The 15,727-nt window shown below is 48.2% G+C and overlaps 1 protein-coding gene and 1 pseudogene across 8 annotated transcripts in view; one reads left to right on the top strand and one right to left on the bottom strand.

Moving 5' to 3' along the window:
• Prkar1b (protein kinase cAMP-dependent type I regulatory subunit beta) overlaps positions 1-15,727 on the bottom strand; it is a 139,111-nt gene that overhangs the window by 99,005 nt on the left and 24,379 nt on the right. For 7 of the 8 annotated variants that reach the window (XM_042268222.2, XM_042268221.2, XM_076560624.1 and 4 more), the window contains one exon: positions 15,123-15,321. In XM_042268222.2, coding sequence (XP_042124156.1) covers positions 15,123-15,299 — 177 coding nt within the window. In that variant the 5' untranslated portion in view covers positions 15,300-15,321. Of the gene's footprint in view, positions 1-1,358; positions 1,480-15,122; positions 15,322-15,727 lie in introns of those variants that run through there. The other variant, XM_042268223.2, reaches the window with a different exon arrangement.
• On the top strand, positions 12,222-12,766 carry LOC121825378 (translation machinery-associated protein 7 pseudogene; annotated as a pseudogene).

A 15,727-nucleotide genomic window follows, 5' to 3' on the forward strand; every position in this document is an offset into this window, starting at 1 on the left:
AAGAAGTTTCAGAAGATTCCTGGAAAAAGGACAGGCAGCCGGAGGGAGGGGGATCCAGGACAGGCATGGGCTTCCCTAGCTTCAGGAAAGAAGTGGTGGGCCCTGCAGAACCCCCTGGAACAGCGAAGCCCAGACTCCAGATGAGGACTGTAGGACCAAAAACAAGAGCCTAGGCTGGCCCTGCAGCAGGCCAGCTCCACAGGCTTTCATTGCTTCCCCTGGCCTAGTTTTCATGATGGAGATGTTCAAGATAATACAAAAGTATGACTCATCAAACACCCAGAGCCCAGCTCTACCCAGAATCAAAGGAGACCCACTCCTCCACCCGCCCCACCCCCTTAGTCACGCACACCAGGACAGTACCCAAGATGCCACCGTGTAATCTGAAGGAGCAAAATGGAATTCTGCTTGCCCGTGTGTTGACATAAACAACATCGAAATAAATGATGTATCCCATAAATGATGCCTCCACCACTACACACAACAAAGCCAGGCTTCGTGACGAAGGATGGTTTACCCAGTGTGGTAGAGGTTTATGTCCAAGGCTATCCAGCAACACAACATCTAATGGGCAGCCCTTTCCATGCTCCTGAGAGCCCAGTTCTGGACGGCCCCAAGATCTTCCTCTCCACACACACACAAACACGAGCGTGTGTGGAAGGTGAAGATACAGAGAAACCCCCGGCTAGAGTCAGGCCTGGTAGAACACGCCTGCCTGTCATCCCAGCACTGGGGAGGCTGAGGCAGAAAGACCATGAGTTTGAGGCCAACCTGATCTACACAGCAAGACCCTATCTCAATAAACCAAAGACAGGGTGAGGAATGTACGGGTCTGTTGGTAACGAGTTTGCTTAGCGTGCATGAGGCCCTGGGTTTGATCCCTAGCGCCTCATAAACAGAAAATGTTGGCACACACCTATAATTCTGGCCCTCCAGAAAGCCTGTTCTACATAATGTGTTCCAGAACAGCGGGGGCTATGTAATGAGATACTGTCTCAAAATCAAAAATGAAAAGCAAACAAACGAAAATATATACAGGTATGGACAGGGTCTCCAAGAACAAGTTATATTCTTGTAGGGGACACCTAGATTACAGGACATTCCAACCCTCCTACCTCCACCCCACTCTGACAGAGGGGTACCTGAGAGCAGCCGTGAGGGAAGCTCCCACCCATGCCCACAGGATGAAGGCTGGACCTCCCAGCACACTGACAGGAGGCTGACTCATGAGCCCTGGAGTATGAGTGCAGCCCCCAGCATTAGTGGCTGACTCATTTCTACAAGGTCTCATCCCGTGCCTTCGCCACACAGTGAAACACACGTAGTCTGTGCTCATTCTCTGTGGACCTGTCACTCACCAAGAGTGGCGAGCCTGTGTCCGGCTCAAATCTGGGGGTTGAGCTGCAAGGGGGTGCAGTGTGTGCTCCACCGGCACTGGCTCCCTCATCTCACACAGAGCCTGGTGCTCTAGAACCTCAGGCCAAACAATATCACACTGTCCTGTTGCCTTGACAACCAACCTCAGCATCTCTGAGCTGACTGCCATTCTGTTATATCTCTCCCCCACCAGAACAGATCAACAATTAATCCTGGAAACATCTTGTACGCTCAGAGAGGTCATTGCTAAGGGGAGTGTGTGTGTGTGTGTGTGTGTGTGTGTGTGTGTGTGTGTGTGTGTGTGTGTGTGTGTGTAGGTCAGAAGACAACCTGAGCTGTTGCTGTCTGGTGCTGTTCACTGTTTTTCTGTTTTGTTTGAGACAGTGTCTCTCCCTAGCCAGGAATTCATCAAACAGGCTAGGCAGGCTGCCCAGCAAACCCCGCTGTCCCAGGCTCCCCAGGGCTGGACTGTAAGGGCCCACTGAACCCAGGTCCTTACATTTACAAGCGCTTCTATCAAGTGAGCTATCTCTCCAGCCCTATTACTGTTTTTTGTTGTTGTTGTTGTTGTTGTTTTGGTTTTATGGTTGTTTTGCTGCCCTCCCAGATGTAGTGGGGAATCTCATACACAGGGCTGATCACTTCCTTTATGGTGCAGATGCTCCGCCCTCCAGTATCCCATGAGCTCCTCCTGTCAGGTCCCTGGGGACTTACCCTGTGACCTCATTTAGGTTCCTCAGCAACCCTTGAGGGTGACAGGATCAAACCCCACCAAGATAATGTAAACAAGGGTGATCCTTGTTTGAGAAGCCTACACTCACTCTCTGGGTGTGTCGTAATTTTGCCCCTCCCCTCTTGTCTCTCTTAACTCCTGCACTTAAAATCTAAGAGACTTAAAAAGTCTCTTAGAATCAGCTACCACTAACCAGAGTGTGATCCCCAGGACACACAAGATGGAAAGAAAGAAGCAACTCCAGCCGGGCGGTGGTGGCGCACGCCTTTAATCCCAGCACTTGGGAGGCAGAGCCAGGCGGATCTCTGTGAGTTCGAGGCCAGCCTGGGCTACCAAGTGAGCTCCAGGAAAAGTGCAAAGCTACACAGAGAAACCCTGTCTCGAAAAACCAAAAAAAAAAAAAAGAAGCAACTCCAAGTTGTCCTCTGACCTCCCCTTGTAAGTGAACATACCGCCCAATAAAATAAATGTAATTAAAAATTTTTATAATTATTTTATGTGTATGGGTGTTTTGCCTGCACATACATCTGTGCACCATGTATGCCTAGTGCTTGAAGAGGTCAGAAGAGGGCATCAGACCCCTTGGAACTAGAATTACAGATCATTTGTGAGCTGCTATGTGGGTGCTGGGAATGGAACCAGGGTCCTCTGGAAGAACAGCTGGGCTCTTACCCACTGAGTAACTCTCCAGCCCCAATAAATGTAAATGTTTGTTATTAAACCTCAGCTCTGCTTCATACTGGCCCATCTTGAAATTCTTGTCTGCTGTGAGGCCACAGATCTGATTTTATCAGAATCCAGGTCTCTAATAAAAGATAAGAAGAAATCCTCCAGCTGCTATGGACCACTGTATGGACAGTGTGCCTCTGTCCCTGCCTTCAACGGCAGATTTCCGTTTTCCGGAAATGTATCTGGCTCCTTTCACTAAGCTTCCTGTTTCCAGAGTCCATCCATTTTGTTCCTTTTCGTGCCTGAGTCACATTCCATTATCAGTGCTTTTTTTCTTTCGTAGCTGACAAGTATTCCACTGTGTGAGTGTACCCGTTTGTCAAGTCCTCTGTCTCCTGGCGCGTCTCGGCTCCTGTGAGTAAGGCTCCTGTGAGCATTCACGCATAGGTGTGCCTGGATACCTGCCTGTCTTCAGAGCTGAGGGTGTTCACTCAGATGCAGAGCTTCTGAGTCACGCATGCAATAAGGAAGGTTCCTTTTTTAAATTAACTTACTAATTTTTAATTACATTTATTTTTTAAATTACATTTATTAGCCGGGCGGTGGTGGCGCACGCCTTTAATCCCAGCACTCGGGAGGCAGAGGCAGGCAGATCTCTGTGAGTTCGAGGCCAGCCTGGGCTACCAAGTGAGTTCCAGGAAAGGTGCAAAGCTACACAGAGAAACCCTGTCTCGAAAAACCAAAAAAAAAAAAAAAAAAAAAATTAAATTACATTTATTGTGGGGAGGTGAGTGTGCATGCTGCAGTGTATGTATGTGGAGGTCAGAAGTCAACTTGTGGGAGTTGGTTCTCTCCTTCCATCCTGGGGACTGAGCTCAGGTCATTAGGCTTGGCTGCAATCACTTTTACCCTCTGAATGATCTTGCCAGCCCCAACCAATGTTCCACTTTTTGAGAAGCTGCTGGCCTCTCCTCCATGGTAACTACACTGCTTTATGTCAGTAACCCTGTGAAGCCACGGTTCCTCCACACTGACACCAACATGTTATTTGGCCTTTGGACACCTCGACTTTGTGAGAACAGTGAGACCCAGATGTTGGAGTGACCTGGGGCAGAGACAAAAGAAGGTCCTGTCTGGACAAGACCCCAAGGATCCTACAGAATTGTCCCTGAAGGGACAAACCTGCCCTGGAGCCAATGACTCTGAGCAAGGGAAGAAGTAGAGAGGGACATGAATCTTCCCCTTATGTGGGGTTCCAAGCCACGTGGTTGGTAATTCCTACAAATGTCTAAAGGCCCAACTCCCAGACACCTCCAGCAAGAAGATTTTATATGGTTCCCCTCATTCCTCGACCCACTTCATAAGCATTCTTATTCAAATGATTCACAGCTTTGAGACAGACAAAATGACCTGAGTCTCCATGGGATTTTGGTTAGGAGTAGGGTACTATTAAATGGTCTTAAAAAAACAGTTCTCAGCAAGGTGGCTTAGTGCAAAAAGGTGCTTGCCACCAAGCCTGACAACCTGAGTTCAGTCCCTGGAACCTACACCTTTGAAGGGGAGAACCAATTCCTGCAAATTGCCCTCTGACCTCCGTCTGTCTGACTACATAAGCAGGCTGTGTGAAACCCATCCTTGTGCTCAAGCAGTCTTGCCTCGCTGGGAAGTCTTGTCTTAGCTGTTTTGGTTTTGGTGGTGACTGTAGTGGGGACTAAACCCAGGGCCTCAGGCTTGCTAGGTATGTGCTCTGCCGTGGAGTTACCTCCCTGGCCTGGTGCACGCTTTCTACCCCGGTCCTTGGTATGACAGGCTGAGCTGCTGGTAGCACAAAGAGACGAGAGCAGCTCCGGAGTGGGAGTGATGATCCAAGTCGTCCCAGGGGCAAGGGTAGGAAGGGATGTCTGAAAAGCTCAGAGGCCGGGCAGGAATCAGAAACCACAGGCTCCGGTCACAGGGAGAGCGCCAAGGAACTGCTGAGACTCAAAGGCCGAGGGTTCTGACGTCCAGGACCCGAGAACTCTAACACTCACATCCAAGGCCAGTTCAGAAGCAGAGATACCCGCGGATACTGCCCTCCCGTGCTACTGCCCCCCTGTGGCAGGAACCGGTGGGAGTTCAGGGGATACAAAAGCTGCTACATGGAGGGGCTAGAGCCCAGAGCAGAGAACCACCAAGCATCAACACCTAGAACCATCCCTGCTCTCAGTGTAGGGCTCTGAGCCTCTGCCTCTGCCCATCCGGCCTCCAGGCTTTAGGCACTCAAGGGCCCAGGATGGCTAGTCACCTACCCACAATTCCTATCTTCTAGGTAGAACAGAACCCCAGCCAACTCATTTATACCAGCATATGTGCTTTACCTTATTGAGGATAAGTCCCACTCTGTCTCAGAAACACAGGGTCAGACAGTGAATGAGTGAATGGATGGATGGATGGATGGATGGATGGATGGATGGATGGGTGGATGGATGAAAAGGCAAGATCCTGCATCACATAAGCCTTCACAACACAACCTACCCCTCAGCCACCCAGCAACCCTGTAATGAGGGAGACCAGGAATAAAGACGCAGGGGTCACAGTGGCCCCCACCTGCCCCATGAGGGACTCCTGAAAGCCCTTCCAAGATCAGTGAGAATTTTAAAAAAGTATCACCCCAAATCAAGACATGGGCGGGGATGGCTGAGTCATAATGGTTATGTGATGGAGGCAGAGACAAATTCTGGGTTCATGAGTCCTTAGATGGTGAGATTGTGATGAGATAAATCACTGTTGCCAGATCCATGGCCAAATGGAAACATGTAGATATTCACAGATCAGCCTCTGCATATCAGTGTCCTGATACAGGACAGAGCGTGGCTCTGCTCCCCTAGGTCCTCTGTTGGGGGCCCTAGATACAAGCACACATCCCATCACAAAGACAGGCCACTTCTCTTACATTACCGGGACCTCACTCTCTAGGTGACACCACCGGTCCTGGCAAAGAATGTTTTTCTATCCCAACAGACAGGGGCCAAGCTGAGCAGGATACGGGTGTTCCAAAACATCAAAGCCATGGGTTTCTGGAGTCATCGGGAGGAAGCAGGGAGAGGCCGAGCGCCAGGCAATCTCTCCCAGCCTTGCCTCCTGCTTTGTCTCCGGCCAGTGCCAGCATACTCCCCCAAAGTCCCCCATACCACTTAGGGATTCAGGAGGATCGCCTCTGGCTTTTCAGATCCCCACTTCCTGTCTCCTGTTTTTACACTAGAGCAGGACCGTCAAGGTCAAGGGTTAGGACAGGCTTTCCCAGCCAAAGGAATTTTCCTAACAAGTGTGGGAACGAGTTTCCAGAAAGTTCCTTCAGAATGTACCCAGGAATGTAGTGAAGGGGGGAGGCTGTCCCCATCCTGCCCCCCAGGGACCAGTCAACTTCCTGGGCTCTGAATTGTGTTCTCGGACACAACTGACCACGGTTTTCCTACACACCCGGGACACAACCACAGACAAAGCAAACACATGGGTGGGAATGGACTCACAGAGGTTTCACCCTCCTGAAAGAAGCCAGCACACCCCTGGGGGACATTGAGAAGCCCCCAGTCCCACCAACGCCAGCTGCAAGATTCAGGAGGCTCAGGGAGAGGCCATTCCTGAGAGGAGGCACCCCGACTTCACAGGGCATCCGCCTGGGGCAGGGACAGCATGGGGAGCCCCTTGTGGGCGACATCCCAGAGGAGTTCGCCATATAAGCCCAAGGCTATCCCTCCGCATGAAGCTCCAGGTTTAAAGGAAGAGCTGAGTATTTGAAGACCTGGGTCTCCTCAAATCCTACCAGGGTGTGTTAGTCACCGATCCTGGAAGGAATCCCAAGAGCCTCTGGGATACAGCACAGGAAGCTGCAAGGGAATCAGCCCAGGTGGGGAAACTGAGGACACCAGAGGGAAAAGCACGGGGGGGGGGGGGGAATAGAAAAGAAACACAATCCTTCTAGCATTTATGAAGCACCTACTGTATACCAATCCTCACACAGAAAATATGACAGGGATGTGGGAAGGGGAGAGGATCCTACCCCCATCTTTGGAAGGAGTCAAGGAGGACTTCTGGGAAGAGGAGATTTCCAAAGTGACCCCAGAGTTCAACTCTCGCCCTTGAAAAAACGTGCCAGGAGCAGGGAATGCCCAGCTGAGCAGTTCTGAGTCACACAGGGCCACCTCCCTTCCCCATCTGGGACACATGGAAAGTTTGCGGTTCTTAGGCCTCACCTGCCTGGCCACTCCTGCCAGACGATTGCCACTTGATTAATCTCCTGAGAGACTTGGGTTTGATTGTTCAGAGTGCCACCATTCCTTCAATTTGTAGTTGTGTGTGTGTGTGTGTGTGTGTGTGTGTGTGTGTGTGTGTGTGTGTGTGTGTGAGGGATGGAACCCAGGGGCCTCAGCTTATGGTTTCAATGTTTCTCATTTGTTTATCCTGCTTTGGGGGAGGTAGGATCTTTCTATGTAACCCAGGCTAGCCTCAAACTTGAAACAATTTTCCTGCCTCAGCTTCTCAGACACAAGGATTACATATCCGTACCACAATGGTCTGGCATGTCCGTACCACAATGGTCTGGCATGTCCAAACTCTGCTTTGCTGTTCTGCTCATCTATCCTGACTTCTCACTCGGTTAGACTTAGGAGTTCATCAGTGTCTCCCTTCCATATGGGATTTAACTTAGAAACAGGGTGTTGATGTGGAGTTTATGTGCTAAGGGACGAGTCTTTGAAGTGGTAACACCTGGGCACGTGAACTAGCTTGTGCAAAATCTGTAAGACTGTTAATAGTAAAAATTAGGTCTGACTGAGGATGTAGCTACACTGTGGAGCACCTGCCTAGAATCCCCCAGTGAGGGGCTGGGGTGTGGCTCAGTGGTAGAGCCCCTGCCTAGAATCCCCCAGTGAGGGACTGGGGTGTGGCTCAGTGGTAGAGCACCTGCCTAGAATCCCCCAGTGAGGGGCTGGAGTGTGGCTCAGTGGTAGAGCACCTGCCTAGATTCCCCAGTGAGGGGCTGGGGGCGTGACTGAGTTCTGTCCCCAGTATACACAGAACAAGCCAGATGTGAAGGCACATGCTTATAATCCCAGTGCTAGGAAGTGGAGGACAGGAGAAGCCCAGGACTCACTGGCCAGCCGCCTTAGCCAAATCTGGAAATATAGGTCTCAGTGAAGAGACTCTGTCTCAAAAACTAAGGTGAGGCCGGGTGGTGGTGGCGCACGCCTTTAATCCCAGCACTCGGGAGGCAGAGCCAGGCAGATCTCTGTGAGTTTGAGGCCAGCCTGGGCTACCAAGTGAGCTCCAGGAAAGGCGCAAAGCTACGCAGAGAAACCCTGTCTCGAAAAACCAAAAAAAAAAAAAAAAAAAAAAAAAAAAAAACTAAGGTGAGGAAGGATACCTGAGGTTGACCTCTGACTGCCACATGCGTGTGTGCGCGCGCACACACACACACACACACACACAAAATAAAATTAAAAGAAAATAAAATAGGGGCTAATAAGGGCTCAGCCAGTGAAGTGTTTACTGCGCAAGCCTGGAAACCTGAGTGTGATCCTTGAACCCATGTAAAGGTGGAAAAAGACAAGAAAACAGGAACAAAGTCATAAAACCAGGGATGACAAAGAAAAATAATGGGAGGCTTAAACCAATCATATCAATTATGTTAGATGCTTATGGTCTAGAAATGTGGTAATGCATATATATGTGTACATGTATGCCTATACAGTAATGAACAGGATTTATATTTAATTTGTAGATAATATCAGCACATCAGCTCTGTAGTAGACTTTATTTTATTAGACTTAAAAACCTAAAGCCAAGCCGGGCGGTGGTGGCGCACGCCTTTAATCCCAGCACTCGGGAGGCAGAGGCAGGCAGATCTCTGTGAGTTCGAGGCCAGCCTGGGCTACCAAGTGAGCTCCAGGAAAGGCGCAAAGCTATGCAGAGAAACCCTGTCTCGAAAAACCAAAAAAAAAAAAAAAAAAAAAAAAAACTAAAGCCAAGCCAGGGGCAGTAGTGTCCACACCTGTAATCCTAGCACCAGAGGGGCTGAGGCAGGAGGATCATGTGTTCTAGTAAACACTAGAAATGATGACGTAACTCAGTTGGTAGAAGTTGAGCATACATTGAGTCCTGGGTTTGGTCTCCAGCACCACATAACACAAGTGATGGTGGAGGCCACCATCTCAGCACTCAGGAGGTGGAGGCAGGAGGATCAGGAGTTCAAGGTTATCTATCCTCAGCCACACTGTACATTTGAGAACAGCAATGGCTACAAGAGACACTGTCTGAATAAATTGGTCCGTGTTATGGACAGAGAATCCGAAAACTAGCAAGAATGCAAAGTGGAGCTAGGGAGAAGGCTCGGCCAGTAAAGGCACTTGTTGCCAAGCCTAATGACCCAGGTTCGATCCCTGCAAACCACACAGTTTAAGCAGAGAACCAAATCCTGCAAATTGTCCACTGACTTCCACAAATACATCATGCATGGCACTCAAGCCCACACATACAAAATAAATTTTAAAATATAATAAAATTGTAAATCCAGGTGTGGTAGTTGCACACCTTTAATCCCAGCACTGGCAAGACAGAGAAGCAAGTGGATCTCTGCGAATTCAAGATGAGTCTGGGGTACATAATGCTTTCCAGGACAGCCAGGACTGCATAGTGAGACACAGTCTCAAAAAATTAATTAAAAAAGAAAACAACAGGGCTGGAGAGATGGCTCAGTGGTTAACAGTATTGACTGCTCTTTCAGAGGATCTGGGTTCAATTCCCAGCACCCACATGGCAGCTCACAACTATGTGTAACTCCAGTTCCAGGGGACCTGAGATCCTCATGCAGATATACAAGCAGGCAAAATACCAATGCAGATAAAATAAAAATAGAAAAAAGGAAAAAAAAAAGAACACAAAACTCCATAACCCTGAGCTCTCAGAGCTGCAGAGTGCTCCACCCGAGTGCATGGGGAGGAGTGATGGGGAGGAGTCACCAAAGCAACACGATGACCAGCCAGAAATCATTATGAATTGAATTGAAAAGGTGTGGAGTCATTCAACGCTCTTGGACCGCAATGAAGCCAGGCCTGAATAACAAAGATTTCTGGAAAATCGCCAGATATCGCAAAAATTGAACAAAGAAAAATGCCTAATGGGTGAAACAGAGATTAAGTCTCCAGAGAGATGGAAAAGCATCCTGAGCTGAGTAAAACAAGACAGAAGAAAGCCCCAGCACCAAAATGTGTAGAATATTTCCAAAACAGGAAAATGTGTTTCCTTTCAAAAAGAACTAAAGTGCTATTTTGACATTTCACCTTAAGAAGCCTTGAAAAGGATACAGCCCAATACAACAGAAAGAAGGAAATCATAAAAATAAGAGCAACAATATTAAATAGAAAAAAGGGATGTGGAGATGGGATGAAACTAGCATGCACTTCCTTGAAAAGCCCACTCAAGGAGCCAGAGCAGTGACTGGCTGCCCTTGCATCCATCCAGTTCCCAGCAGCCACGTGGCAGCTCACAACCATCTGTAACTCCAGCTCCAGGGGATCCAATGCCCTCTTCTGGCCTCCAAGAGCACTTGGCACGCATGTGGTGCACAGACATATAGGCAGGCAAAACACTTGTACACATAAAATAAACTTTAAAAGGAAAAAACTCATTAGAACTGATCATCTTCTAGACAAGCTGATTAATAACAACAAAAAGGCACTAATTATCCATATCAAGAATTAAATATGGGGAGGCGTGTGGAGAGATGCTCAGATGGCCTCCCTCACTGCTCTTCAGGAGGACTGGAATTTAGTTCCCAACACCCACATCAGGTGGCTCACAACTGCCTTTAACTTTATAGCACCAGGGCATTTGACACCCTCCTCTGGCCCCTATAGACACCGACACCCATATGCATACACACCCACAAACATACACAATACACATAAATAAAAATAAATAAGTGAAAATTATTTTTTTTATAGTGAATGCAATTTGAGGCCAGCAAGATGGCTCACTGGGTAAAGGCACTTGGTGCCTGGTAAACCCAAGTGCTAGCCCATAACCTACACAGCTGCTTGGTTTTAACTACTGACTTGACATAGCTTAGAATCACCTGGGGGGGAAAGTCTCAATGAGGAATTGTCCTGATCAGGTTGGCCTGTGGGTGTGTCAGTGAAGAACTGTCTTGATTTCCCCAATTTAGGCAGGGAAAGACACACCCACTGTGGGTGGTACCATTCCCTCAGTTTAGGTCAGTGGTTCTCAACCTTCCTAATGCCGTGGCCCTTTAATACAGTTCCTCATGCTGTGGTGACCCCCAACCATAGAATTATCTTCATTGCTTCTTCATAACTGTCGTTTCGCTACTGTTATGAATAGTAATGTAAATACCTGTTTTCCCATTGTCTTAGGTGACCCCTGTGAAAGAGTCATTCAGCTCTTCCCTAACGGGTCCCCATGGGTTGGGAACTGCTGGTTTAGATCAATAGAGAAGCCAGGCGGCCTGATGGCACAAGCCTTGAATCCTAGTACTTAGCAGGCAGAGGAAAGAGATGTCTGCAAGTTCAGTCTGGTCTACAGTGGAGTTCCAGGCCAGCCAGGACTATATAGCAAGAACCTGTAGCCCCATAAAAACCCAAAAAGAGTAAAGAAAGCTAGCTGAGCATTAAACGTGCATGCATTCACTTTCTCTCTGCTCTTGGATGTGATATGATTAGCTGCCCCTCCACATCTGCATAGGCACGCGCGCGCGCGCACACACACACTCACACTCACAGAATACTGAGCAATCACAGACTGAGCAATCATTGGAAGGGATGTCCCCACAGAACAGATGACAAGTAGAAAAACACACAAAATATAAAACTGCCACTGCCACATGGCCACACACATCTAAAGACTGTTTTTAAATAGCACAAGAGAGAATGGGCATGGGGAGGGCGTGGGCGTGGCTCCATGGGTAAGACGTTAGCTTTGAAAGCACTGGATTCTGAGTTTGAATCCCTACCACCCACATAAAAAGCTGGGTGTTGCTGGATATGGAGGTTCACAACTTTAAACCCAGAACTCAGAGGGCAGAGGCAGGTGGATCTCTGAGTTCAAGACCAACCTGGTCTACAGATCAAGTGCCAGGACAGCCAAGGCTACACAGAGAAACCAGATCTTCAAAAACCTCCACACACAAATACAAATTAATTAAATAATTTAAAATATATTTTAAAGTGTTTGAGGAGTTGGCTCCGTGGTTAAGAGCACTTACTGCTTTTACAGAGGACCACAGTTCTGTTCCCAACTCCCAGGTTGGGTGGCTCACAACACCTGAAACTCCAATCCTGGGAGATTCAGTGCCCTCTTCTGGCCTCCAAGGCCACCTTCATTTATGTGGCATACACATGCAGACATATACATAGTTAACAATAGCAAAAGAAATAAATCTTTAGTCTGGTGAAGGGGCTGTCTGTAGACGCCATGTTGGGCCACGAAGGTGGCAAAAAGAAGCCCCTGAAACAGCCCAAGAAGCAGGCCAAGGAGATGGACGAGGAAGATAAGGCTTTCAAACAGAAACAGAAGGAGGAGCAGAAGAAACTCGAGGAGCTAAAAGCCAAGGCCGCGGGCAGGGAACCCCTGGCCACAGGTGGAATTAAGAAATCTGGCAAAAAGTAAGCTGCTCCTCATATCTGAGATGACGGTGAGCCTCTTCCATTCCTATTTAAACATCTGGATTCCCTGCCATAACATCTTTACCACCTACAGCTAGGGTGAAGTGTTACCCTGGAGCCTGTTAAACATCTGGATTCCCTACTATAACATCTTTGCCACCTACAGTTAGAATGAAGTGTTATCCCGGAGCCTGTTGTACATTGTAATAAACTTTTGTAAAATAATAATAATAATAATAATAATAATAATAATACAATGGCTCATTGTCTCTAGTGTTCAGCAATTCCTACCTCAGCTGTGAATTTAAAGTAAACTCAGTCCGAAATCCTACCAGAGCTGTTTCATCTCTGTTGTACTCTGAATTCTGTATCACTTTGAATTAATTAAACCAACTCATTAAAGGCAAAAAAAAAGAAAAAGAAAAAGAAAGAAATCTTTAAAAAAAAAAAAACATTTTTGGTAGGTTATGTTCATTTACCAAGTGCTATTGACTAGTTTTTTTCAGAAATGGGAGCAGAGCCGAGGCTTTTCACAGCTATCTACCAGGGAACCACTGGGCTCTGCCCCTGAGTCCCCCTCCATTCATGATGGATGGACTGTCTTAAACAGAAGAACAAGGTTCATTCTTTGGAGCCAGGCATGGTAGTGCATATCTGTAGTCCCAGCACTCAAGACCTACAGCAGGAGGATCATAAACTTGAGACCAACCTCAGCTACATAGAAAGACCCTGTTTCCAAGAAATGCACAACATGGACTTGAGATAGTTCAGCAGTTGAGAGTGCTGAGTTTCATTCCCAGCACCCACATCTAGAGACTTACAACTGTTCATAACTGATGCCCTCTCCTAACCTCCATGGGCACCATGTATGCCCGTGGTACACAGACAGGCACACAAGCAAAATACTCATGTGCATAAAATGAATAAACCTAAAAAAATTAAAAATACATAATAATCAATAGTAGCAGTAGTTGCTTTGGGTCAGAGCTAGATGATTACAGGAGGCGCCCATGAGAAGTGTTTAACACCACATAGCTCACAAGCGTTCAAAAGCAAGCCTCAGCTTATACAAGGCTCCTCACATTCTCATCTGGTCTCCAAGACACTGGGACAAGGGATGGTTAAATGACCTCAGCAATACTCTGGGTGGAGAGATACAATAAGGAAAGATGGAGCCACTGCCTGGGAGGGAAACAGGATATAGCAATGGACTCATGCCAAGACTCCTGCTGGTCAGCCACCCTAGCCTGAGGAAGAACCCAGAAAAGGAGCTGGGGAACATTGAGAGGTACCATTCACAGAGGAGCCAGTCATGAGGGCCTCTGTCCTCAGAACAGTAGGGCTAGAGAGGTGATGTAACATGTGCTTATAACCCTTGCACTCTACTGAGGCAGGATTGTAAGTTTGAGGCCAGCCTGAGATACCTAGTATTACCTACCACAGAGAAAGAGAGAGGGAGAGAGGGAGGGACGGAGGGAAGAAGGGAGAGAAATATGCTTCTCCCATCAAGCATGTCTGGAGGTATATTCCTCCATCCATACTGCCAATCAGGCATGCAGATCAACATGGACCTGGATGCAGGCATGCAGATCAACATTACACACACCCACATCACCTGCATGATCAAAGCTACTTATCTTTAATTTATTTTTATATAGTGTGTGGCTATGTGTATGCCTGTGTGTGTTCATGTATGCACACAGGTGAAATGTGTGTGCCTGGTGCCTGTGAGGCCAAAAGGGCACTGGATATCAGGGGAGTGAAGTTACAGATGGCTATAAACCATCATGTGGGTGCTGGGAATCGAACCAGGGTCTTATGGAAGAGCAACTGGCGCTCTTAACTGTTGAGCCAACTCTTCATTCCCTCGCTGGGATCTAGGGGCTTGAAGATCAGGCTAGGCTGGTTGATCACCAGGCCTCAAAATGGTTATACCTCAGCCAGGCAAAGTGGTATAGGCCTGTAATCCCAGCACAGAAGAAAATGAGGCAGGAGAATTGCTGCATATACATATATATATATAGAGAGAGAGAGAGACAATTTTGGACTACAATGTGAGAGCTTCTCAAGGCATGCACACATAACCAGACCTCATCCCCATCTGCCTAGCCTGAAAACTGCCAGTGAACTCCATGGCCACTAACTAGGCTCAGATTCATAACTCCTGAACCATCATCCACAAGAGTTCTTGAGATTGTGAACCTCAAAGAAATAGAAGGAGGGATTCTGGGGCTCAAAGATGAACCCAAGGCCTAACAAAAACAGGCCAGTCTCAGGTCAACTGTATTACTGGGGATGGAGCCCAGGGCCTCATGAATGGGGGGCAAGCGCTCTAACACTGAGCCACACCCCAGCCCCTCACTGGGGGATTCTAGGCAGGTGCTCTACCACTGACCACACCCCAGCCCCTCACTGGGGGATTCTAGGCAGGTGCTCTACCACTGTGCCACACCCCAGCCCCTCACTGGGGGATTCTAGGCAGGTGCTCTACCACTGACTGATGTCCCTATCCCCTAACTGAGGGATTCTAAGCAAGCTTTCTACCATGGAGCCTCATCCCCTGCCCTGCTGCTTCCCATGGTCTTGACAAATCCTGAGACAGGGGGACATCGCTCTCTTGGAATTCCAAGGGAGAACCTGAAGCAGCTTTGCCCGGGGAACCTACCAAGGGTACTGAGGACACTGACCTTCTCCATCTTCTCGAAGTACTCCCGAAGGAACCGCAGTGGCCGGTCCGGCTTGGCAACACAGAGGTGCACGATGCATTCTTTGAGCACCTGCTGGATGCCATGCTTCTGCACGTACATCTCACATCCCTTCAGGGAGTCCTCGTCCTCCGAATGGAAGTATGATGGGGAGGCCATGGTCAGAATTTCTTTTACAGTCCTGTCAAGGAAAAAGTAAAATCAGCTTCTGGGGAAGCCAGACTGTTCTGCTGTTGTGCTTTATCAAGCACACGTGGGCTGGACCTGGTGGTGCAGGCCTATCATCCCAACTACTCAGAAAACTAGGGTGGGAGGAGCGTGCGTTCAAGGCTTGCCTGACCAGGACCAGCCTATACAACTTAGTGAGAACCTGTCTCAAAGGAAACAGGCTGGGGAATGTGGCTTAGTTGGTGGGTATTTGCCTAGCATGCAGGTTTCATCCCCAGCAGCAAATAAACCCTCTGTGGTGATGTCTGCCTGTAACCCCAACAGGCAGGACCCAGGATGTAGAGGCATGAAGATAAGAACTTTAAAGCTAGCCTTGGCTACACAGCAAGTTGGAGGCCAGCCTGGTCTACATAGAACTT

The sequence above is a fragment of the Peromyscus maniculatus genome, chromosome 23 (assembly GCF_049852395.1).
Source record: "Peromyscus maniculatus bairdii isolate BWxNUB_F1_BW_parent chromosome 23, HU_Pman_BW_mat_3.1, whole genome shotgun sequence".
In the NCBI taxonomy this organism is placed as follows: domain Eukaryota; kingdom Metazoa; phylum Chordata; class Mammalia; order Rodentia; family Cricetidae; genus Peromyscus; species Peromyscus maniculatus.